General features: G+C 41.4%; 1 protein-coding gene across 7 annotated transcripts in view; it reads left to right on the forward strand.

The window, feature by feature from the left end:
• LOC149138932 (uncharacterized) overlaps window positions 1–25627 on the forward strand; it is a 251773-nt gene that overhangs the window by 211936 nt on the left and 14210 nt on the right. For all 7 annotated transcript variants that reach the window (XM_089452900.1, XM_089452904.1, XM_089452902.1 and 4 more), the window contains one exon: window positions 1129–1218. In XM_089452900.1, the coding sequence (XP_089309026.1) occupies window positions 1129–1218 (90 nt within the window). The remainder of the gene's footprint in view (window positions 1–1128; window positions 1219–25627) is intronic.

A 25627-nucleotide genomic window follows, 5' to 3' on the forward strand; every position in this document is an offset into this window, starting at 1 on the left:
ATTCCAACTGTTACCGCTATAAACCCTAGGTTTATACGCAACCCCTAGAGAAATTAGCCTCAGATCATGCTTGAACTTGTGCCTCTTCAGATGCTACGAAATTGGTTGCCAAATGGTGGAAGATAGGTGCCAATATATACTTGTTTCCCTGTCCGAAAAGGCACCTCTCGGAGCAGAGCCAACTTGATGGTTAGGAGGGCTGACTTGACAAATTGGAGAGATTAATGACACTTCAAAAATACAAATTTTCTTCTTTTACAAGGGTCATGAAGAACATGCTTGACTATAAAAATAATTAAATAATTTCTTTTGTTTTACATAAGATACATACTGATACAAGGACAATTATGAAGACCGAACCTAGTTACAATTCCAACACAAGTTGAGGTTCATCATCTCTTCTTTGTATTTTTTATGGGTCAATTTGATGGCTGAAGTTACTTGTGAAACTGTGGTAATAATCTTTGAAGAAGTGTAATTCTGCTTCAATAAGAAGAGATGAGGCTGAGGTGTAACTCTTCTTATTTCTTTCTGTTATCATTGTCCAATAAATAGATATTGCTCCTGTCATTTCTGCATAGTGACGGGCTATTGCCATCTTTTCTTGTTTATGGTTGCATTTTATTCACTGGGTGATTTGCAATTGCTTCGAAGTGTGCCTTTTAATCTCTACACATTAAGGAAAACTCATGTGGTTGGCTGGAGGATGTTATTAACAGCCCGACAATGCCTCCTTCCATCTTGCGAAAATGATTGACTGTTGGTCTTGACTCTAGCCTTTTTCGTTACATATTCATGCTCTACCCTTTGGTAGTTTAAGACGTAAAAATGTTCTCTCTCCTTGTTTGACTCAATTTGTAAAACCTGAGATTTAAATTGCTGTAGGGCTTTTTAAGATTCTAGTTAGCTGTTTTGGATGTCAATCATTTTCTTTGACACTCTTCAGTTTTTATGAAAATCAATATATGTTTTAGGTTTGGGATATATGAAAGGTGCATGTTTTGTTATAAACCTATATGTTTTAGACGACAACATTTCTTTGTAAATATAACCATTTTTTATTATTATCATTAGCAACCTGTACTTTAACTCCAGAGGTGAAATTTCTCATGAAGGTGTTTTTTGCAGACGTTGCATGATGTTGTTTGTGTATTCAACATCTTTTCAAGCATTTCACAGGACAACCAGTATTTAAAACACGTAGATGAAGGCCTCAAAGTATGTTCTCACTATCCCTTTTAATTGACTGTCTTCTCTTCTTTCTTAAATTTATATTCTTAGTATTTGTCTTCACTACTGAAATTGATAGAATAGGCACAGGGATAACATTTGAGATATCAGCTGTCTTTATTTCAGACATGAAGACTGAAAATTTGTATTTGTCTCATCTCTATAAGTGTACTTAGATTTCTCTTTTTCCTTATGTTGTATTTCCTCATTGCATTTTTATATAAGCTCTTTGATAAAGGGTGATTTTTAGTTGGGATTGGTTTTCTTTGGTTGGGACCTGGCCCGAGATGTTAAATATATAAAATTAAATATGAAGAGATGTTATCTGTCACTGCTTTTACCCTAACTTTTAATTGCTTGATTAAATGACCACCTCAGTATTTATAGGTAATATAATAGGTAGTATTATTATTAATAGGTTGTCAGACTACACGTAGGATGAACATATACAAATCCAGTTGGTTTAGTGTAGTTGCCACATTCTCTATCGATAGTTTAAAATTTAAATAGTTCCAATATCCAACAGTTGAAAAGATTTGATAGAAAGAAAGTTGGAGTCTGCAATATTTAGAAAGTTGGAGTCTTTCATCAAGTTTCATAAAAAATATAAAATATGACTATCAGAGGATAGCAATTTCACTGAGATTTCTGTTCCATAATCACATAGAAGAATTGGCTGTTTCTGTATTTTGGTTATTCTATTTGAAGTCATTTAGAGCTGAATCACTATAGCATGTACGTATTATTGGATGTTTAATTTACACCTAGGATTGAATCCTAGAAAACACTTGTGTCAGATTTGACTAAGTTGCAGCTATGGAAAACTATCGAATAACATTATAAAACATTAAATTGATTTGCATCATCCTCGTGTTGAGATTGTAATGCTATCTGAAAAATCAGAACAGTGATTACCAACGAGGCAGTAAATCATTCCATACATCACCTAGTTGGAATCCATAGTAATGCTACAAAGTTGCTCATTTAGCAAGGATATTGCACAATATTGACTGAAAGGATCACAGCTCTCTATCAAATCTCTTCAACCATTAGATTTTGGAATTAATTTAGTTCTTGAGAAAGGATGTGGCAAATACAATCTAAAACCAAAGACATTGGATATTGTGTAAGCCAATCCTATGTGAAAATTCCTGAATCTAACACATCGGAAACCCCTACTGCAATTAGTGGTTTACAATCTCCTACTTGTTCTTTACATTAACAAGTTATTTAATTGCATAAAATGATAAATGTCATGTCCCTTCCTCATAATTTTTCCAAGGTGAGGAGAAAATCAATTTTGGCAATTTTGATATTTCTGGCTTTAGGCAAATATGTGGGGGAACATAGGAAAATGAGGTCGATGTGCTTTTAGTGGATTGTGGGGGCCACTCACCCACCCAAAAATACGCACCCCATGAAGGCAATTCGAATTTCCTAAGTGGGGTTCAAAATATTTGATGAGGACCCACATGGGGCTCAAGGGAGCAAGCATAAATAAGATGAAGTGAGCAGCATTTGGGGCTTTTGATCATTTGAAGAATTTCATTGTTGCTTTGGCTGTTTAGCTAAGCTGCAGAGTGCTGTTCAGCGCAAGAGCTTCCCAAGGAGTGAAGCTCACCCCTCTTCAATGGACTTCGAGTGCCACCCTAGGAGGGCTTCCATTGCCCACATCGAATTGTCATCTTCTAGAGGAGAATTTGCAGCAGTAGAGCCAGCCATACACCCAGTTCGAATTGCAGGTTGGAGGGACTGCGTCATCCCCACTCTGGACTGCGCAGTCACTAGAGAGGGACATCTTGGTTGGAGGTTTAGCAGGAGGATTTGGGAGCTGGGTTGCGGAGAGATTATTGGGAGTCTGATTTGGGATGGTTTGCAGTCTTATAGCAGCAAGTTACAGCAGTTTCAGCTGCAGGCAGTGAGCACCACCGTTAGAGAGGGCCAATCCCCAAGGGGTCAAAGTTGGCAAGTCAAAACCAAGCAAAACCCTTTGTGGGTTTTTGGAGAGGAGTACATCCCCAAAGTTACAGAAATTTCTGGGTTGTTTTGAGGGGGTAAATCAGAGCTGGAAGTTAGCCAGAAGAGCAATTTTTAGGGGACAACGTAGTATTTTGGAGGCAACAAAGATTACAGCAGCTAGGCACTATTTTATCATCCACTTGAGGCTTGTAGCTTGCCTTGTTCAAGCGCAGGTGCACTCCTTCCATCTCATATTGTACTCCAATAGTTATAATTAATAAAAATTGGCCAATTTGGTGTTTCGGGGAAATTTCTGTTTACATGTGTGTTTATTGAGGAAATTTCTGTGTTGTAATTGTTGCATGTCTTTATTATCTCTGTAAATTGGAACGTTACATTGGTATTAGAGCATGTTCTTGGCTAGATTGGGGAACAAGAGCGAGTGATGCCACCAAGATATCAGGGACTGGTTTTCCAGAGAGGCAGTGGTAGAGGCAGAGGTAGGGGTCGAGGTAGAGAAGAGGGGCCAGACCCATTTTCAGACACTGAAGTGGATAACGTTAGAGGTCAGATGGAGAACTAGGAGGACAATGAGCAGCCCAGACAGAGGAACACGGACTAGGTCTTAGAGGAGCTATTGAGGGCCAACCAACAGATGATGAGGCAAGGGCAGTTGATGATGGATATGATGCAACAGGTGATGGGCCTGCAGATGGGTGGAAGGCTGGAGGGAGAACCTCAAGGTGAAGGGGGTTCCAGAGCAGGAGGAGGCAGTCGTACCTATCAGCCTCCACACACCCCACAACATGGGCAAGCTGACCGCCCCACGATGCCTCATTTCATGGAGGAGGCTGAGCCAGAGAGAGAGCCAGACCCAGTTGCGGATTTGGTGCATTCTGTTGCATCAGGCATTGATGAGTACGAGGGGCTGGATGGCTGGATCAAGAGGGTGATGTCTTTTGGAGAGTACATTCACCTCAAGGAGAGGCGCGCTACTGGGGTTGGAGGCCACTATAGAGGAGCATCCAACAAAGATGTGCAGAAGCTATCGGGGAAGATCACACTCCCAAATTTTGATGGGTCAGCAAAGAGCTCAGCTAGGGCATGGATCCAAAAACTCGATACATACTTTCACCTGAATCCCATGAGGGAAGCTGATGCCATATGCTTTGCCACCCTTCACTTGGAGGGTGATGCCCAGGAGTGGTGGTATCATGGGTTGATCATGTTGGGGCACCTTCACATCACCACTTATATGAAGTTCACCAGGAGATTGTTGGAGAGGTTTGAAAGGAAGGACCCAGAGCTACACTTCCGGGAGCTGGCCCACTTGAGATAGACTAGCAGCGCAGAGGTCTACATTACAGAGTTCTAGAGACTTGCAGTGATGGTGACAGATATTTCAGAGGCACGACTGATCATGCTGTTTGTGGAGGGGCTTGTTGAGCCTCTACGTGGCTAGGTGAGAGCTTACAAGCCCGCATCACTACAGGATGCCATTTCTAGGACCTAGGACATGATTGATGCAGTGCCCAAGAATCGGGCTTTTGTCCCCACAAGACCCACAGTTCCGTCGGGGAACAGAGATGTGAGGCCACCACAAAGAGATGGAGGACGTAGCTAGTTGGATGATGACACCCGGAGGGACCTCAGGAGGAGGAGGTTGTGCTTCACGTGCCAGGAGCCTTGGGCACCAGGGCACAAGTGTACCAAGGGCAAAGCCCATTTCATCGAGGTGTTTTCAGATAGTGAGCCTGAGGAGGAGACCGAGGCAGGAGAGGAGTCGGGAGATGAAGGGGGGCCATCAGCAGGAGGGCCACCACCACCACCACCTAGAGGAGGTCTGTTTGCCCCAACCGGGGGAGTCCTCGCTTTACTTCGAGGTGTGCCGAAGTATTTGACAATCCGGGTCAGGGGGACTGTACAAGGGCATCGTGTGTTAGTCTTGGTTGACAGTGGGGCTGCCCATAATTTTATTGATGCCCAGATGGTGGAGCGTAGGGGCATCCAGACAACTACATTTGATCTGTGTTCCACGGGGTCTCGTCCCCCCACCTGGGGGTTGAATTTCCAAGCTCCCTCGCGCTCCGGGGACTTGGGGATGAGAGGGGGTCATTTCCCCACGCTCCCAAAAAACAGGGTATATGAGGAAACTTGAAAGGGGTCGTTTCCCAGGCGACAGGGGTCTTAAGGGGTATTGAGGGGTTGTTTCCCTAGAAAAATTTCACAATTTTTTTTATGAAACAAAAAAATCGTAATTTTGAATATTTTTTGACCGACCGGGAAGGGTTTACATTATGTTTGCTCCTTCGTTGAACTAAACACAGCCACCATCGCCAAGCAGCCTTCTGTCTGCTCCTTTGTTGAACGGAACGTTGTCGCCATCAACAAGCAGCCTTCTGTTTGCTCTTTCATTGAATGGATTACCTTGAGAAATTATGCTCATTTATTTTTTCATATGTTCTTATGTTATTTTGACTCTATAAAATTAAAATTTTTGACTCTTGATGTATCAAACTTGTCTTTTATAATTTTATTTCAATATTCAGTATTCAATGTTCATAGTTGGAAGTGGAACATCAATATGGTTTAAAGTTTAACAATTTAAACATTTATAATTTTATAATTTATTTTCATTGTGCATTGTTAGTAACTTAGTAGACTAGTAGTTACACTGTACAGTTACAAACTTACATGTATGATGTATGATTATAATTTATATGATAATGATATCAATAATCATGCTTTTCATTTTAAATTTGTTTCAGTTATATGATTCATCGATTTATATTTTATATTTATAAGTATTTAAGACCCCGACGTCCACCCACGTTTCTTAAAATTTGGTGGAGACCGGACCATGCAGTGTACCAAGTATGTGCTCGGGTTGACCTTGAGGATGGGGAACTACTCACTCACTCACCATTTCATTGTGGTTGATGTCCCAGACACCAATGTAGTGTTGGGTGTCCAGTGGTTGTATGCGTTGGGGAAGGTCACAACCGATTGGCAGAAACTCGAGATGGAGTTCCAGGGTCCGGATGGGAAGCTAGTAATACTGAGGGGCATGCACTCTTATCCCCCTCAGACAGTTTCAGCCCATTGGATGGAGGCAGATTTGCGCCATGGAGATGTGGAGTGGGCAGTTGAGCTACAAATTTCGGAGTTGGGGACAAAGATACAGGTCACACATCCAGATATACTAGCCCTGTTGGAGAAGCACCAGGGGGTTTTTGGGGATGTCCCACCAGGTAGACTGTCAGACTGGGGGTTAGAGCACACCATTGAGCTAGAGGAGGGCGTAAACGCAGTCATCACCACCCGTTATAGGCACCCAAAGGCCTATAAGGATGAGATAGAGCAGGCCATTCAGGAGTTGTTGAGGTTGGGACACATCAGGCCTAGCTCGAGTCCATTTGCTTCTTCCGTGGTGCTGGTGAAGAAGAAAGATGGGACGCTGTGCATGTGCATAGACTACTAGACTCTCAATAAAAAGACCTTGAAGAACAAGTACCCCATTTTGCACATAGATGAGCTGATTGATGAGCTTAGGGGAGCTAAATACTTCTCTAAGATCTACGCTCAGGGTACCACTAGATTCACATGAGGGAGCAAGATATCTTGAAGTGAACAAAGTTCCTTCTACAGATTAATTACTCCAGAAGACTTGGAATATAAAGATATCCATGAGGATACAAATATTATATATTAGAAAGTATGAATAAGAATGATACAATGAGAACGAGAGGCTTGCTTATATACCAAGTAGGTGTCTCTTCATGGAGAGTCATGTCTCATTTAGACATGCCTCTTCGACCTAATTACTATTTAACTAATAATTATTTATGATTATTGTCATTTACATTATTTTCTACATATTTTTTATTCATAACATTGCCTTCCTCCTCCAAAAGCTTTGTCCTCAAAGCTTGTTAATGAAAAAGGCTTGATCTCTTTTTCGGCTTCGAATGTCTTTCTATCTCGGAACAATCATCTTCGTTGATACAAGCTGATATGATCTTCTAATTGACAAAAAAAAACTATCACACTGAGAAGGGATCAGACCATCCTAGATTAATCTTTTGTGGAATATTCTAATTGCTAAAATTTTGTAATGACTTGTCATCATAGGATTGGATTGAGGTTACATCATTATTCTCTGGAACATCAGTTTGTTGTTTTTGTTCTGAATGGTCCGGATATGTAGCATGGTTGAGTTGTCTACTTTCATGATTTAGATGCCGATAGGGAACTTTTTTGGTTTGACATTCCCTTATTAAGTGTGTGGAAATTTTTTGATTTACTTCAGGTGTCGACATTATTGAGTTGGTTACAGAAACTTCACTTGGGATGTTTATCATCTGAACTGCAACATCTAAGTGTGTCTTTTCTTCAACTGACTTGTCTTCTTCTTGAGTTGCCATATTCACTAGATCGGTATCTGTTGTTTTTTTGTCAACTTGAATTCCTGCATTTGATGCTTCCTTCTCGATAAGTTGTTGTACCTTGTTTTCTAATGACTTCATATCCTTCTTAAGCTTCTTAATTTGCGTCAATAATTTTTCACTATGGTTTTTAAGCCGAGAAACTTCTTCATTTTTGTTAGCAGTGATCTTGTCAACTTCTCCTTGCATATTTTGTAGAACTTTTTTACCTTCTTGAAAAATTACTTTTGAAATATCTTGTATGTCATCTGGCATTACTGAATTTGGCTTCAATGTAACATCTTGAAATGTTGTTTTTTTCTTTTTGTATGAAAACGTCAAAAACTTCTTTTTCATATTCAAGATGAAGGAACCTAGGGTTTCCATCCATGGGGATCCCAGAATAATGTCACTTGGGTCAGTCAATAGGGATTGAACCGAGAATTGCGATATACATGTATAATCGCCAATGTTTAACTGTAAATCAGTTATTTCGTATTGCTTTTTTTTTTAAACAGTCTAATTTTTCGATTATATTTGACTCCGAAACTACTAATTGGTTTGCGATTTTAGGCGTTATATAATTTTTATCTTCTGTGGGAGAGATAGCAATAGTGACATCTTTTCCTGCGAGAGTTCCTTTAAGTTTAAATAATACTTTAGCATAACCGATTAAGGTTTCTGGAAATCTTTCTTCTTTTATCTCTGATTTAAACTCCATTTTGTGTTGATATTTTTATGTCAACAATATGTCAACTTGAACTTTTAAAACTATCCCTTTATTACCTTTTCACCTTTTTTTTTTTAAGCCTTCACTTATTAACTTCAATAATTCACTTCACCTCAATAATTCTTCTTATAAATACCTTTAATTATTAAATGACCACTTTAATATTCTTCTTAGTCACTTTATCTTATATAAAGATAACTTCCTCATGTAAAAAATACTTCTTTTTTATTTATTATGAACCCTTTCTTTTTTAATTTTGAACCATCTCCTTTTATATTTAAATAATCTGAATACTTTTTATATGTTGGCCTTTTTATATTCTTATGAGCCTTAATCAAATGTTCAAATCTTTTTTCTTTTTTATTTATTCCTCCTTAATATTAATGACTTCTTTCACTTTCTCTTATGTTTCCTTATACTTTAAGGTAGTTTAATTATCGTCTAATACTAGATGTATATAACTTTAATAAAAATTGAAATAATTCTTCCATTAAATAAAATTGCACTTAGATTCCTTATGATGGTTATCTTCATATACTTAACCAAATGGGATTTGTATGAATGTGTCCGTACGAACCGTCACAACTAATATAGAGGAACAATTTTGTAATTGAATTGTCATTGATACAAATGATGGCTCCGAATTTTATTGGAAAAAAAAACGATTGCGATAGTTGGAATATCGATGGCTAAGTGATAGAGTGAACAACGATTGAACAAGGTCGATAGAGGCAGTGAGCAAGAGCGCAGGGCTGCTTGTAGCTAGACGACAAAGAAGTTATAGGAAGGTGCGTGCTCTTTCAGTGGCGGGTGTCAGGAAAGATAGCCAATGGACTAGACATTTGTGTATGGCGGCTGGCAAGGTGGCAAGAGATGCGGTGAATGGCTGATATTCAGTTTATAATTATAGATGTTGTTGTTGGGCAGTGGAGATGTTGGCAGCTTCGGTCAGCAACGACGACAGATGGTTGACGACAGTCGCTGTCAGCCCAAGTAAGTATATATATATATATATATATATTAACGTCCTTTTCCTTCCTTTTTTTGACTCTATATATATTATTTTCTTTCCTTTTTTTTCAATATAATTTTTTAATCTCTTTTTATATAATTTCTTCTTTTTATTTCTGACTTTATATGTAGCTCTCTTTTTCTTCTTTACGTATATAACTGTTTCTTTTTAAATGACTTTAGTTTTTTTTTTTGTACTCTTTCTATGTGGCTAAGAGCCTGATGGCGAGATGGAGAAACTCCAATTGTAGCGTAACGCTTGAACTGCAACAACAATAAAGTTGACGAAGAGTCGATGGCCAAGGGCCTGGATCAAAGAGCGTGGCTCTGTGCAGCAGTGAAGCAGCCAGAGGATCGACTGCTCTGATACCAAATGAAGCGAACAAAGTTCCTTATACAGATTAATTACTCCAGAAGACTTGGAATATAAAGATATCCATGAGGATACAAATATTATATATTAGAAAGTATGAATAAGAATGATACAATGAGAACGAGAGGCTTGCTTATATACCAAGCAGGTGTCTCTTCATGGAGAGTCATGTCTCATTTAGACATGCCTCTTCAACCTAAATACTAATTAAGTAATAATTATTTATGATTATTGTCATTTACATTATTTTCTACATATTTTTTATTCATAACATTGATTTCCCAGACACCAATGTGGTGTTGGGTGTCCAATGGTTGTATGCGTTGGGGAAGGTCACGACTGATTGGCAGAAACTCGAGATGGAGTTCCAGGGTCTGGATGGGAAGCTGGTAATACTGAGGGGCATGCACTCTTATCCCCCTCAGACAGTTTCAGCCCACCGGATGGAGGCAGATCTGCGCCATGGAGATGTGGAGTGGGCAGTTGAGCTATGGATTTCGGAGTTGGGGACAAAGACACAGGTCATACATCCAGATATACTAGCCCTGTTGGAGAAGCACCAGGGGGTTTTTGGGGATGTCCCACCAGGTAGACCGCCAGACTGGGGGTTTGAGCACACCATTGGGCTAGAGGAGGGGGTGAACGCAGTCATCACCAACCCTTATAGGCACCCAAACAGCCTATAAGGATGGGGCCCTTCAGGAGTTGTTGAGGTTGGGACACATCAGGCCGAGCTCGAGTCCATTTGCTTCTTCTGTGGTGCTGGTGAAGAAGAAAGATGGGACGCTGCGCATGTGCATAGATTACCAACCTCTCAATAAAAAGACCTTGAAGAACAGGTACCCCATTTCGCACATAGATGAGCTAATGGACAAGCTTAGGGGAGCTAAATACTTCTCTAAGATAGATTTGCGCTTAGGGTACCACCAGATTCACATGAGGGAGCAGGATATCCCGAAGATTGCCTTTCGCTGCCATTACAAACACTTTGAGTTCTTGGTGATGCCCTTTGGGCTAACCAATGCCCCGACCACATTCCAGTCCTGTATGAATCATGTGTTCCGTAAACAACTGAGATGTTTTGTTCTAGTCTTCTTTGACGACATACTCATTTACAACAGAACATGGGAGGAGCATCTTCAACATTTGGAGGAGGTGCTTCGCATACTTGAGGAGTAGCAGCTGTATGCGAAGTTGTCCAAATGTGAGTTTGGGCTAACAAAGATGTTGTACTTAGGGCATGTGATTGGGGAGGATGGAGTAAAGGTGCATTAGGAGAAGATTCAGGCAATTCTAGATTGGCCCACACCTAGGAACGTGATGGAGCTGAGGGGTTTCCTGGGCATTTGTACGTACTACCGGAGATTTGTGAGAGGGTTCTCACAACTTGCGACACCTCTTACGGATTTGACGAAGAGGGGAGATTTTGGGTGGACGCAGGTGGCAGAGGAGGCCTTCACGCGCCTCAAGAGGGGTCATGAGGCCTGTCCGGTCTTAGCATTGACGAATTTCACACGACCATTTGTGCTGGAGTGCGATGTGTCCAGTGAAGGGATTGGGGCCGTTTTGACACAGGGGGCCATCCTTATTGCGTTTGAGAGCAGGAAATTGTAGCCTCACGAGCGGTTGTACTCTGTGTACGACAAGGAGATGTTGGTAGTGATGCATGCGTTGGCCAAATTCAGACAATATTTGGTGTGCAACCGATTCAAAGTGAAGACGTATCACAATAGTCTTCGCTTCCTCCTTGAGCAACAGTCCTTAGAGGAGAGGCAATAGAAATGGGTGAGTAAGCTCTAGGCTTACGATTTTGAGATAGAGTATGTGAAGGGAAAGCACAATGTGGTAGTTGATGCCCTCTCTAGGAGACCCGCAGCTCTATCTTTGATGGATGTCACACAGGATTGGAAGGCTCAACTATTTGTTGAGTAAGGATAGGCAAGCCAACGACATTTTGGACGACATGCACCGAGATGACCGATTCCGGGTGATGGACGATGTGATCTATTATAGGGACTGGATTTATTTAGTGCTAGGATCTCAGCTGAAGGAGAGGATCATGCAGACAACCCATGATTCTCCACTAGCAGGGCACCCAGGTTTCCTCAAGACATACCGTACTGTCAGGGAGAGGTTCTCCTGGCAGGGTCTTAAAGGAGATGTGCTGAAACATGTGAGAGAGTGTGTGGATTGCCAGAGGAACAAAGTGGAGCTGAGTCACCCGACCGGTTTGCTACAACCGCTCCCCATTCCGAAGAGGAAGTGGGAGAGCATATCCATGGATTTTATCACGGGGCTTCCAGCAGCACAGGGGCGGGACTGCATCTATGTGGTGGTCGACAGGCTGACCAAGTTCGCCCACTTCTTTGTTATTCCCACGAGATCTTCAGCTTCCCAGGTGGCCGAGTTGTTCTTTCAGGAGGTTTTCCGGTTGCACGGTCTCCCCAAGACCATTGTGAGTGATAGGGACAATAGGTTTATGGGGGCTTTTTGGCAGGAGTTATTCCGGTGAGTGGGTACAAAACTTACACCCAACACTAGCTATCATCCACAAACCATCAGGCAGACAAAGATCGTGAACAAATGGCTGGAAGGGTACTTGTGCAACTATGTGACTAGACAACAAAGAGCATGGGTCAAGTGGCGATGCCTCGGGGAGTTCTGCTACAACACTATGTATCACATGTCCATCGGTATGATTACTTTCCGAGCACTTTATGGGAATGATGCACTTTCTTCTTTTGACATGGTGTTTGGAGATAGCAGGGCCCCAGGGGCAAAGGATTGGGTTCAAGAGAGCCAAGAGATTCTCCTAGCTCTCAAGAACAACCTGTAGGTGGCCTAGAATCAGCAAAAGGTCTATGCGGATAAACATAGGGTGGAGAGACACTTTGAGGTAGGGGACATGGTCTTCTTATGCCTACAGCCATACAGGCAATCTATGCTCAAGCAGAAAGGGGCAGAGAAGCTTCGCCCATGGTTTTATGGGCCGTATAAGGTGGTCCGGAAGGTGGGAGAGGTGGCCTACGAGTTAGAGCTACCTAAGGAGAGCCGGATTCACAACGTGTTCCACATTTCATGCCTGAAAAAGGCATTGGGACAACATATCACAACAGCAGTTGAGTTGCCTCCTTTGGATGATGAGGGGCACTTGGTTTTGACACCAGAGATCATCTTGGAGACTCGGGAGAAGAAGTTGAGGAACAGGGTGATCCGGGAGTACCTGGTCAAATGGAAGGACTTGCCAGAAGAGGATGCCACGTGGGAAAATGAACAGACCTTGCAGCATCTAGTTTTGTAGTTGCTTGGGGACAAGCAACATCCGGGAGGGGAGGACTGTCATGTCCCTTCCTAATAATTTTCCCAAGGTGAGGAGAAAATCAATTTTGGCAATTTTGATATTTTTGGCTTTAGGCAAATATGTGGGGAAAACTTAGGAAAAGGGGGTCGATGTGCTTTTAGTGGATTGTGGGGGCCACTCACCCACCCAAAAATACGCACCCAATGAAGGCAATTCAAATTTCCTAAGTGGGGTTTGAAATATTTGATGGGGACCCACGTGGGGCCCAAGGGAGCAAGCATAAATAAGATGAAGTGAGCAACATTTGGGGCTTTTGATCATTTGAAGAATTTCATTGTTGTTTTGGCTGTTTAGCTAAGCTACAGAGTGTTGTTCAACACAAGAGCTTCTCAAGGAGTGAAGCTCACCCCTCTCTTCGTTGGACTTCGAGTGCCACTCTAGGAGGGCTTCCATTGCCCACATCGAATTTTCATCTTCTGGAGGAGAATTTGTAGCAGCAGATTCAACCATACACCCAGTTCGAATTGCAGGTTGGAGGGACTACGTCATCCCCACTCTGGACTGTGCAGTCAATAGAGAGGGACATCTTGGTTGGAGGTTTAGCAGGAGGATTTGGGAGTTGGGTTGCAGAGAGATTATTGAGAGTCTGATTTGGGATGGTTTGCAGTCTTATAGCAGCAAGTTACAGCAGTTTCAGCTGCAGGCAGTGAGCACCAACATTGGAGGAGGGCCAATCCCCAAGGGGTTGAAATTGGCAAGTCAAAACCCTTTTTGGGTTTTTGGAGAGGATTACATCCCCAAAGTTATAGAAATTTATGGGTTGTTTTGAGGGGGTGAATCAGAGTCGGAAGTCAACCAGTAGAGCAATTTTCAGGGGACAACGTAGTATTTTGGAGGCAACAAAGATTACAGCAGCTAGGCACTATTTTATCAACCACTTGAGGCTTGTAGCTTGCCTTGTGCAAGCCCAAGTGCACTCCTTCCATCTCATATTGTACTCCAACAGTTATAATTAATAAAAATTGGCCAATTTGGTGTTCCAGACAAATTTCTGTTTACATGTGTGTTTACTAAGTAAATTGCTGTGTTGTAATTGTTGCATGTCTTTGTTATCTCTGTAAATTTCTACTTTGGAACATTATAATAAACATCTGTGTAAACACTATTGTAACCTTCACAGATATACAGATCATGCACTGAAATAAACATAAACAATAACACAAGGGACACTGTTATTTTTGGACAATCGTCCTCGAAAAAACCCAATTCAGGAAAATCGGTGCAACATATAGAGGGTTTTTATTATTCAACAGATTCGTGAATACAACTAGGGTGCTAGAAATGGTTCACCTAATAGAGAATATCCTCGATAGTAGTACCTCTATCCGAAGATAGATATTCTGACAAATCAACAACCGGATGATCAAACCCCACAGCGACTCCGACTGTTCCCTATGCTTGACAATGAAAGCTGCTCCAAGCACTACTCTGGAACTGCGTCACTCCTCCAAGATCTACGTCACCCTCCCCGACTCATAATCTGCTGATCTGCTCCCAGTCTGCTCCACAGAATCTCCCCAGTGCTGCCTCTGAGGCCCAACGTCAGCCTCTATGGCCTCTGCTTCACCTGTGTCAGCCTTATGCATCCTCTGCGTCAGCTCTTCGGTCTCTACGTCAACCCTTATAGGGCTTGCGCTGCCTCTCTCGACAATGCACTACCTCTCTGCTATGTATTCTTCAGCCTCGGATGAAAATCCCTTCCTAAACTACCCCTCACTGCAAATCTGATCACTAGATTTCCTCAGCAAATCTCATCCCAGAAAATCGAATTCTTTGATCACTTGGTGTATCTCCAAATTACCCTCAAGCCTCCTCTTGTACTTTTCCTGTTGACGAATCAACGGCTGAGACTAAGTCCCTAATCAACGGCTAAGATTAGAACTGGATTGATCCTTGTTACTTGGAACTTTCTCGCCCATATTTTATTAATACACATTAATATTTTTATTTTCCTAAGTTTAGACTTAGGAGCTCATTAAAAATATTAATTATTTTAATAACTCCTCATTCGGATAGAATTTCTCCAAACAATTTTTGGGTCTTGGAGATCTCATGTGCCTTAGGCTCTCCACCAAATTTCATGGCTAGAGCACATCCAGTGCTACCCAAAATCAACAATCCCTCTTAGCGAGGAATGTTCTCTAGCAATGCTTCACCACAGAAGCATCACACTGATCCTCCACATCGGTCCTCTGTGCTGATGCTTGGCCTGCAACCCCACATCCACTGCACTGCTGCTTCCTGTATTGCTGCCCATGACACTGCCATTGTCACTATTACATCTGTACTGCAACCCCCACTCAACATGTAGAATCATTCTGCCCATAGCACTGCCATTGCTAACTGTTGCACTGCAACTCAGTTACCAAGAAGTAAGTAACTGGCTTCACCCAAACACTGATATCTTGGTCAGTCTGGAAGCCTCGTGATGCTGAAGCCTCCTCTGTTTCTATCTTGTGCTTCCTCTGTTGCCATTGCGCTGTCGCAACCTCTTTTGTGCCTCTCGCACTGCTGCAACCTCCACTGCGCTGCTACAGACTTCTTCACTCTAGCACTGCCTTGTCGCTCCATCACACCTTGCTCCACCCGACACCTGTCATCGTGCTATTGACTTTAAGGGCTCCTGTAGCCGTATGTGATCCAAGAGTTTGGGCACCTCAAGGATCCTGCCCCCATTTTGTAGTCCTCTCGACTACAGCTCCAAGTCTCCCCACCTCTTTTCCGGAGGCTCATAAGCACTCATGGCACAATCGTCATCAGTCTCGACATCCTTCTTCGCCTTAGCTGGAGTAGCCTTTGAGTCGGAAGCTTCTCCCTTTCCTTTCTTCCGTGGGCACTGAGAGGCATAATGTCCCAACTCTCCACAATTGAAGCACTTGACCTTGGAGATGTCTTTCTTCTTCCTCTTCTGTATCCTCTGCTATCCAGCTGATGCGAGAGCTACGTCCTCCTCCTCCTCCTTCTTGATTCGAACTCTCTTACTGCTACTCCCCGCCTTGGTCAATCTCCTAAGTGCTTCCTGTCGAAGAGTTGCCCACATCTCCTCCCAACCGGGGAGAGTCGCTCTTGTTAGAGAATCTAGGGCAAAGTAGTGTTGTGATGATTCTCCGTGATTTGATAACAATTTGTGAAGTCTTTTTACTTTTCTTGTTAGCTTATTCTTCTTCTTCTTCTTCTTATTAGTGCATATGTGTGTGCTTCATCAAACTGCTACCAAAACAAAATAACAAGAACACAAAATTTGGCTCTCTGCCAAGGACAAACCCTCTCCACTCTTGAGAGGAAAACCCTTTGTAAGATTTCTCTTATTGAAGCTTCTTATTTGAACAACTACTAAACCCTAGACCCTTGACTAGGATATCCTCCAAGCATAAGTCAAATCCTTCCTCTTTCTCCACTGTCACTTCTGGCACATGGACCTCTGTCTTCCGACACTTCTACTCCTTAGTACTTTGTCCTTTTCTGCTGCTTGTCTAAGTTAGGAAACCCTAGAATCTTAGGGTTTCTCTACTTCGCTATAAGGAGGACCTTCTTCGCTTTTCTTGGAGACCTTGTAGACCTTGTTATACATCTAAATGAGGTCTCTTAATATGCTTCCTTCATCTGCTGTCAAATATGTCATAGTCTACTTTTTGAATCTTCGCACATGTGGACAAAAACCCTAGAACAATCCTCCTCTCTTCGCTTTCTTTTCCTTCCTTCTTCGCTGGGTGGGGAGGCCTAATAAACGTTGTGTATTAGCCCAAAACAGAGATATTTGCTATTCTGATTTCCTGTTGTTCTTGGCCGCAGACAGGTCCTTTCTTCCCTTCACGTGTGGCTGTTGATGAGCTAGAAACAACCCTGAACCTTCACTGTTTTCCTCCTTGTCTTGCTACTCTTGTAGACTTCTTATCTCAACTTTCTTGTCTCCATTTGCTTGCGGATTTCAAAGCTTGTATTCCATGTTGAATGAGGAGTGGACAACCTCTATAAATAGAGGTCTGTCCCTCCTCTTCTAGCCGACCTGACTGTCCTTAAAGCCGACTTGATAGTTTGCTTCATAAATCATTTTTATTCACTGTTTTGCTTCTTGTAGACTTCATTGGTGCTAGGAGAGGGTTTGACCATGCTTGGAGGTGTTCCCATGACCTTGTATGATGACATAGATGATGTAACATGCCCTCAAAGGGTCTTATCATAATTACATTTTGACTTTGACTCTCTAGAAGCACTTCAAAATGTGCTTGACCTATTTTCAATGAGCAAGAAATGACAAATAACAAAAATAATTTCTCTTTTCTTGAATAGTACAAATATCAAAATTACATTTATGAAGACCTAGCCTAGTTACATTTCCTTCAACACTCCCTCTTAACTAGGGAGTTATTCATACAACATTACAAGATGTTTGGCAATTTTCAATCTTGAAGAAGTCACATAAGAAAAACCGGATTTGAAATCCATCTGTTATAGCATCATGTTCATCAGCATTGTCATAGTGCAAGGACTTGACTAACAACTCCATCTCTTTACGAGACCATGGGCTACAATGCTGGCGAGACCAATGATTTATAGACACCTTCATCATTGTCTCTCAAGGTACATGCCCACCCAGGTGTTCACCAAGTATGACCTTCTAGGACTATTCTTATCTTGGGTTCCCAACCCTCAAAGAATATTGGTCCTCTTGCCTACTCTTGTCTTGGATGCCCTACACATCCTCAAAGAGTACCGGATGCTAGATGATTACCTAATCCTCCCATTCTTTCTTCTCATGTGAAGACAAGAATGCTGTGTCTACATTTCCATTCATGGCCTTCATCTAGACTTACGGCTGTTAGTCCTGGTCTAGTGCATGACCCATGAAATGGAAAACACAATTGTCACTCCTTTGTAATCAGGGGTGATTCAAAAACTCCCTCTTGATCAGGGACTTGTCAGAGCTCCCTCTTAACTGGGGACTCTTTCCTTCATCAAAAACTTCTTCTTAGTGGGTCCTTCAACTGCTTGATCTCCTTCCTTTCTTGATGTCATGAAGTCTTTGTTCGAACTTCTTCTATGTAGGGCACCATCCATCGATCACTTTCCTTCCTGGATTGTAATGTCTTGCTTCCTTTGTGGAAAGTGGCTTTCTTGTCATTCATCAAGTTTTCTTGTCATCTTGGCTACGCTTTTGTCATCTTGTCCATGCATCAGAATATTCTTCTCATGGATGCTTCGATGTACTTGCTAGGTTACATGCTTTGACCTAGTAGCCCATCATGATTTCATCCTGATATTGCTTCAACATTGCTTTTTCTTTTGTTGGATGGCTTCTTCATCACGACATCTCTATACAGTAGAATCAATTATCTGCACCTTTTGTATCTCCAAGGCCTTCAAAGGTGTCAAGGGTCCTTTCTTCTTTTATGAGAGTTGTACTGCCTTCTTTCAGGAGATGTCTTATCAAGGCATTTTGTCAGATAGTGATCCTTGGTGATCATGGTGTTCTTCACATGTTTGATCTATTTCTTCATTTGCTTCTCCTCAGATAGATAGGTCAACCATCTAATGCTTCTTGTGAGAGCATTCCTTCATTGCTTGCTTTCTGGACTTGTCAGCATTTCTTCTTGCTTCTTAGTCAACAATCTTATGCTCCTTATGTGAGCATATTCTTTTGTTGACCTTCATCGCATTGTGGTACATGCCTTCGAGCATGTTCTTGGTGAAAGAGATTCTTTCATGCTTGATCATGTTATAGAACTATACTCACGACTTTAATAATATACGAGTGATAACATGACTTTAACCTTTGATGCATACATACCTCATCTTGATTCTCCTTTGATCATTCTTTGGTGTGGCCCTTCTTGCTTCATCTTAGTTTGCCTGCATATCATTCTTTTCTTGAAACCCATGAATGGGATTCTCAATGAGATATTTGCTTTGGTCCATGAACCTTCTTTTGAAGATTCCATCATAGGATCTTAAAGATCCTTGTCAGCATTTCTTGTTGCTTCTTAGTCAACAATCCTATGCTCCTTAGGTGAGCATATTCTTTTGTTGGCCTTCATCGCATTCTGGTACATGCCTTCGAGCATGTTCTTGGTGAAAGAGATTCTTTCATGCTTGATCATGTTATAGAACTATACCCATGACTTTAATAATATACAAGTGATAACATGACTCTAAACATTGATGCATACATACCTCATCTTCATTCTCCTTTTATCATCCTTTGGTGTGGCCCTTCTTGCTTCATCTTCATGATCCTCTCCTTCTATTGTTGGAGTTGTTGTTGTAGCTGTTGTTGTTGGTATTGGGCCTTTGAGCAATTCTTTAAGGACAATCTCGGGCTATGTGGCCAGATTTGTCACATCTATAACATTGGACTTTGGACAAGTCCCTTCTATTATTGTTGAATGCTGGAGCTGGCTTCTTTGACTTCCATTTGGAAGGTCTTTATTTCCCTTTTCCTTTCGTAGCATTTGCTGCAAAGGTTGTAGGTTCTCCTTTTTCTTGTCCTTGAATTCTTCCTCTGGAAATGAGCCTGGATTCTTCTCGAATGCAAGTGCCCAAAAGTTCATCAAATAAAGGAAGATCCTTTCTGCTACTAATGCTTGGTATGAATGTCTCCCAAGACATGGGAAGTCCTCCAAGGGTCATATGTACAAGCTCTTTATTAGGTATGATTTCTCTAATGGAAAGAAGCTGATCTCTTATTTGAGAGATTCTCATGTAGGCTGTTATGGATTTTGTCTTGGACATCTTGATGTCACGAAGTTGACTCTTTAAAGCAATGATGTGGCTGTGATTGCTGTCATCATGCATCCCAATCAATTTGTCATACATCTCCTTTGACTTCTTCAGCGTGGACACATAAGTGATGAGATGATTTCTGAGAGAATCAATGATGATCTTTTTAGCCTTGATCTCACCCTTTTTGTACTTGGATTTGACATTCTCAGGGGGTTCAACTACCTCGCCCTCCACATACTCCATCACATCATTTTCTTCAAGGGTGAGATCCAACCTAGCCGTCCATGTTGCAAAGTTGGAGGCATCATTCAACTTCTCTTCAATCTTGAAGTAAGAGGAAGTCATTTTGTCCAAGAGAATTGATAACCAATCAGCAAGAGAAATGTCTCAAAGGGGTGTTCTTTGTTCAACAATGGTTGATCTTCACCTCAGCTTTGATACCATGTTAATTTTCTCAAGTTCTATGTTGTTATAATTACTTAAACAATGTAGCATTCAATTTCATTCACCCCAAAATAGTTAAGCAATTATAGATAGAACAGTAAATAATAATGCACAATAGAAGATAGCCAAGCACAATGAGACACAAAGATTTTTGGTCAAAGACCAGGGAAAACCCCACAAGGGGGAAAACCCAAATCAATTCTTCTTCTTCTTAGATATTCAATCAATGTTCAGCTGAGATACATAATCCAATTTGTACATCCATAAACAGTCAAAGTCAACCTTTGACTTTCCCAAGTCAACCAAGTCAAATCTAGTCAAATGAGAGAAATATCAACAATTTGTTACCAGTCAACAGTTTGGTCAAGGGGATGAATTTCGACCTGCAACTTCAATGGTCAAACTTGGTCAAATCACAGTCAAAGCTTGTGGTCAATGAGCCAGTCAAACCCTGTAGTCAAACCAAGTCAACGGGCCAAACAGGAGTGAATATCTCAGTCAAAGATGCTCAACGTATCCCTGCAATTTTCGGCCTCTTTCAACAGTCAAGATCTCGGTCAAACAGTCCTTGTAATTCTTGGTCAAAGGAGAGAGAGTTGACCAGCGGTCAACATTCCAGAACAAAGGAGAAATCTCAATCAAGAAAGGTCAACGAACTATCTGCAACTTCGACTTTCAAGCACAGTGAACTCTTGGTCAAACAGATCCACAAAAGCCCAAGTCAATGAAAGTCGAACTGAGAAGAAACGCTGGTCAACACAGAAAATATACTCCTTCAGATTCCTTCACACGTGTCAACTCACTCTTGCTATATCAGACCATATGTGATGACATGATGTGTGTCCAAATGAGGCTCAACGAAGTTGTATTTATATGTGTTTGAAAAGGTGGCTTTTCACACATGTGGGGCTGACTTGTCCTTCATGGGGCCGACTTGGTCAAAGTAAGAAAATCTTCAACAATACTTTTATCAAAAGAAAAATAATGTGGGCCACAGAACAACAGTGTTTGTTTTGTGACTGAAAATGGAGTTGTTTGTTGTAAAATGGCCTGGAAACGATCCCCAAAAAATTTCCTTTTTGATCTAGGGGTAGGGGCTGGAGATGGAATGGAGTTTCTTACTTTGTAGTCATAAATTTTATAGATCCTGAAGTCGGATGTTAAATCATGGGTCAGCAAGAGTAAAAAGGTACTCACATAGGAGTTATCAATTATAGAGAAAGAACTTGCTGGTCTGATGGATTCCACAGTTCCTGGTTTCTTCTCTGAACAAATAAACAAGACACTCTTGAATCTATCGATCTGGAAGAACAAAATTTTGAAATTCCAGGAAGGTGAATGGAGACTAAAAAGCAGGATGGCTTGGGTTCAGGCTGGCGATAGGAACACCTGTTTCTTCCATAAGGTTGCATATAAATGGAAAAGCACTAAAACGATCTGGTACATTTGAGATGCGTAGAACAAACTACTAATGTTTTTAAAAGACATCCAACAGGAGGCTGTTATTTTCTTCAGTAAGCAATATTTGACACCAGATGTATCAGACATTGAAGATCAATTGGACTTGGTTAATTTATTCCCCTGTATGGTCAATGATGAAGACATTGAGCACATGGATAGACCCATCATTTCAGAAGAACTGCAAGGAGTATTGAAAGAACTTGCAAAGGACAGCCCGGGTCTAGACAGATGACCGGTGGAATTATTCTAATTCTTCTTTGATACAATGGGATCATATCTCATTAAGATGGTGGAAGAGTCTGGTCTTCAGGGCCACATATCAGGCGCTATCAATGCTACCTTTCTCACTCTTATTCCAAAAAAGTCTAATACATCATGTTTTTTTTTATTACAGACCAATCTCACTTTGTAATGCAGTATATAAAATGAGCTCTAAATTAATTGCTAACCAAGTTTAGTAGATTATGTCTGATCATATCACTTTGGATCAATTCGGTTTCCTTGTAGACAAAAGGATCTAGGATGCTGTTGGGATCACACAAGAATGTATTCATTCTATAAAGTCCCGCAAATTGAAAGCCTGCTTGTTGAAGATCAACCTTATCAAAGCATATGACAGGGTTGATTGGGACTTTCTCAGGTTAATTCTACATAGAGTCGGATTCCCCCGCAGACACATCAATTGGATTATGGCTTGTGTATCAATGACAACCTTAGCTATGCTGATCAATGGTATGCCTTCAGAATTTTTTCAGATCACCAGAGGACTGCGACAAGGTTGTGCACTTTCACCGTTACTTTTTATCTTGGTTATGGATGGACTTAGAGGAGGATTAAGAGACGCCAGGGAGGCTGGAAGGATTACACGCTGCAGGGTAACATCCAATGTACAACTGTGTCATGTAATGTTCGTTGATGATGTGCTATGTCTTGGCGAGACTAAGATCTTAGAATGACAAAATTTTCACCAAATTATTACCAAATTTGGGAATGCATCTGGGTTTATCCTAAATAAAGAAAAATCAGAACCTATCTCAAGCAGAATAGAGGAGGAGGTGACTAAGCCGATAACATAACTATTTGGCATTAGAGTTAGAACTCTTGATGGTGGTTTCAAGTTTTGGGCTTTCATTTGAAGCGTACCAAATATGAGCAGTGGGACTGGCACTGGCTCATTGAGAAATTTTAAAAGAAATTGACTAAGTGGGAAAATAAATGGCTTACATTAGGTGGTAGGATGATTATGGTCAAGGCTGTTTTACAAGGCATCTCAATATATTGGATGCACTTGTTTCATTTACCAATATCAGTCATCCACATAATTAATTCAATTATTGTAGATATTCTTTGGGCTGGTACTGGAAACAGAATGAAGTTTCATCTCTCTAAACTTGTTTTTATTTGCAAGCCTATTGAACAAGGGGGCTGGGGCATAAAAGACTAATAAATTCAATCTTGCTCTGCTTACCAAGAACCTGTGGAGGGCTTTTATGTGTCCTGGTATTGGGCATGACATCATAAGTAAAAAATACATTAATCATTATAATTTGGAAGATTGGGTCTCATCTGGGGCGTCGGTAAAGAACAATGCCTCATTCATATGGCACAACTTGATGAAATCAAAGCCTTGGATGTGTGGCAATCTTAGTTGGGTGGTCAGTAGTGGTAACAAAATATTCATTGGTTTAGACGCTATGATTGGACTGGTGGGGGATCATATCCTCTCTCTTCCCATTATTCTACTTCTTAAAGTGTGTGAGCTCTTCACATTAGCAGGCATTAGCTACCCACAGAGCATAGTCTTTCCCTCTACTAAATCGCTGAATGCAGACAAGTTGGCTCTCCCTCCTATGCATGTTGTCGAATGGGAAAGCTACCGAAATAAAATATGCCATGCTGGGATTGCTTTGTCTAAGAAGGCAGACAGGCTTACATGGGGTATTCGCTCCCATGGTGGTAACATCACTGCCAAAGAGGTACACACATATATCACCAAACAGTATCGGCTCAATCATAGCACAGATTGGCTGGCTCGTATGTGGAGATGGGAGGTTCCAACGAAATTGAAATGCTTCACCTGGTTAGTGTTACATAATCGAGTCCTCACATGGGAAAATCTTTCCAAGAGTGGATTTCAGGGCTGGAGTTTCTGTCCTATGTGTAGACCAGCATATGAAGAGGTTGTTCACCTTTTCTTGAGATGCCCTTTTGTTATCTCCATTTGGGAGGAGGTCTCCAATTCTCTTAAGTTCTTTTTGCAAGTGGGTAGGTCTTCTATTGCATCTTGCCTCCTCAACTGGTTGAATTGCCACCCAGAATTCAGAACAATACCACTATATATATTTTGGGGCATCTGGTGCTGTAGGAATGACTGCATTTTCGAGAATAAAGCACCAGATTCGAGATCCACCTCCTTGAAAATTGTGGGCTACTTTATGGAAATAGGTCCATGGAAACCCATTTGTCACAAGTGCTGATGGACTTTCAAGAACCTTGACAATTTTTCCCTTGTTGGTTTTTTTGACGGAGCCTCTGCGAATGGAGAGTGTGGGTGTGGAGCTATTATCATCTTCCATCCATCCCTGGTCTTCCATTTCTTCTGGTCAGGGGGATGTGGCACCAATGTTAGAGCAGAGGTGATTGCACTATGGGGGGTGATACGATACGTTTTGCAACTTGGCTTGCTGTTGAGGAGATATTGATTGCTGGGGACTCGAAGATTATTATTGATTGGGCCAAGGGCCAATCCACACGGGATGTGCTATAATTTTTACACTGGTGGGAGAAAATTAAATCCATGATGGTAACTTTCAATTCTATCTCCTTCTGCCACATTTTCCCTGAGCAGAATGCTATGTCAGACTTACTCTCCAAGCAAGGGGCTTCTGCCATTCCTGGGCAGATCCCATTTGATTTCCTCGTCCATGGATCTATCTCCAGTTTAGGGGCTTTTTTCTTCTAGCGATGGATCTGTTTTGTTTCTTTTTGGCATATGCCCTGTTTGGACCTGCTGTTCATCTTTCTGATCTTTTGTTGTTGCAGGGTGTCATTTTGCTTTTTGTATGGTTTTCTCTCTTTATTGGCCACGTTTTGATCTGGTTCTTGCTTCATTAGAGGAAGGTTTGGCCCTTGACTCAGGTCATTTCCCTTTGCAATTCCATAGACCTTCTCTCTTTCTCAGTCTTTGAAGAAAATTGGGGCTAATATATGTATACAGAAATTGGCATATTGATATTGATCGCTGGGGACTCGAAGACTATTATTGATTGGGCCAAGGGCCAATTGACATTGGATGTGCTATAATTTTTACGCTGGTGGGAGAAAATTAAATCCATGATGGTAACTTTCAATTCTATCTCCTTCTGCCACATTTTCCGTGAGCAGAATGCTATGTTAGACTTACTCTCCAAGCGAGGGGCTTCTGTCATTCCTGGGCAGATCTGGTTCCATTTCCTTGTCAATGGATCTATCTCCAGTTTGGGGGCTTTTTTCTTCTAGTGATGGATCTGTTTTGTTTCTTTTTGGCATATGCCCTGTTTGGACCTGCTGTTCATCTTTCTGATCTTTTGTTGTTGCAGGGTGTCATTTTGCTTTTTGTATGGTTTTCTCTCTTTATTGGCCACATTTTGATCTGGTTCTTGCTTCATTAGAAGAAGGTTTGGCCCTTGACTCAGGTCATTTCCCTTTGCGATTCCATAGACCTTCTCTCTTTCTCAGTCTTTGAAGAAAATTGGGACTAATATATGTATACAGAAACAGGCATATTGATATTGATCGCTGGGGACTCGAAGACTATTATTGATTGGGCCAAGGGCCAATCGACATTGGATGTGCTATAATTTTTACACTGGTGGGAGAAAATTAAATCCATGATGGTAACTTTCAATTCTATCTCCTTCTGCCACATTTTCTGT

Source organism: Pinus tabuliformis, chromosome X (assembly GCF_031772625.1).
Source record: "Pinus tabuliformis cultivar Carrire ecotype Pingquan chromosome X, CPIR1, whole genome shotgun sequence".
NCBI classification, from domain to species: domain Eukaryota; kingdom Viridiplantae; phylum Streptophyta; class Pinopsida; order Pinales; family Pinaceae; genus Pinus; species Pinus tabuliformis.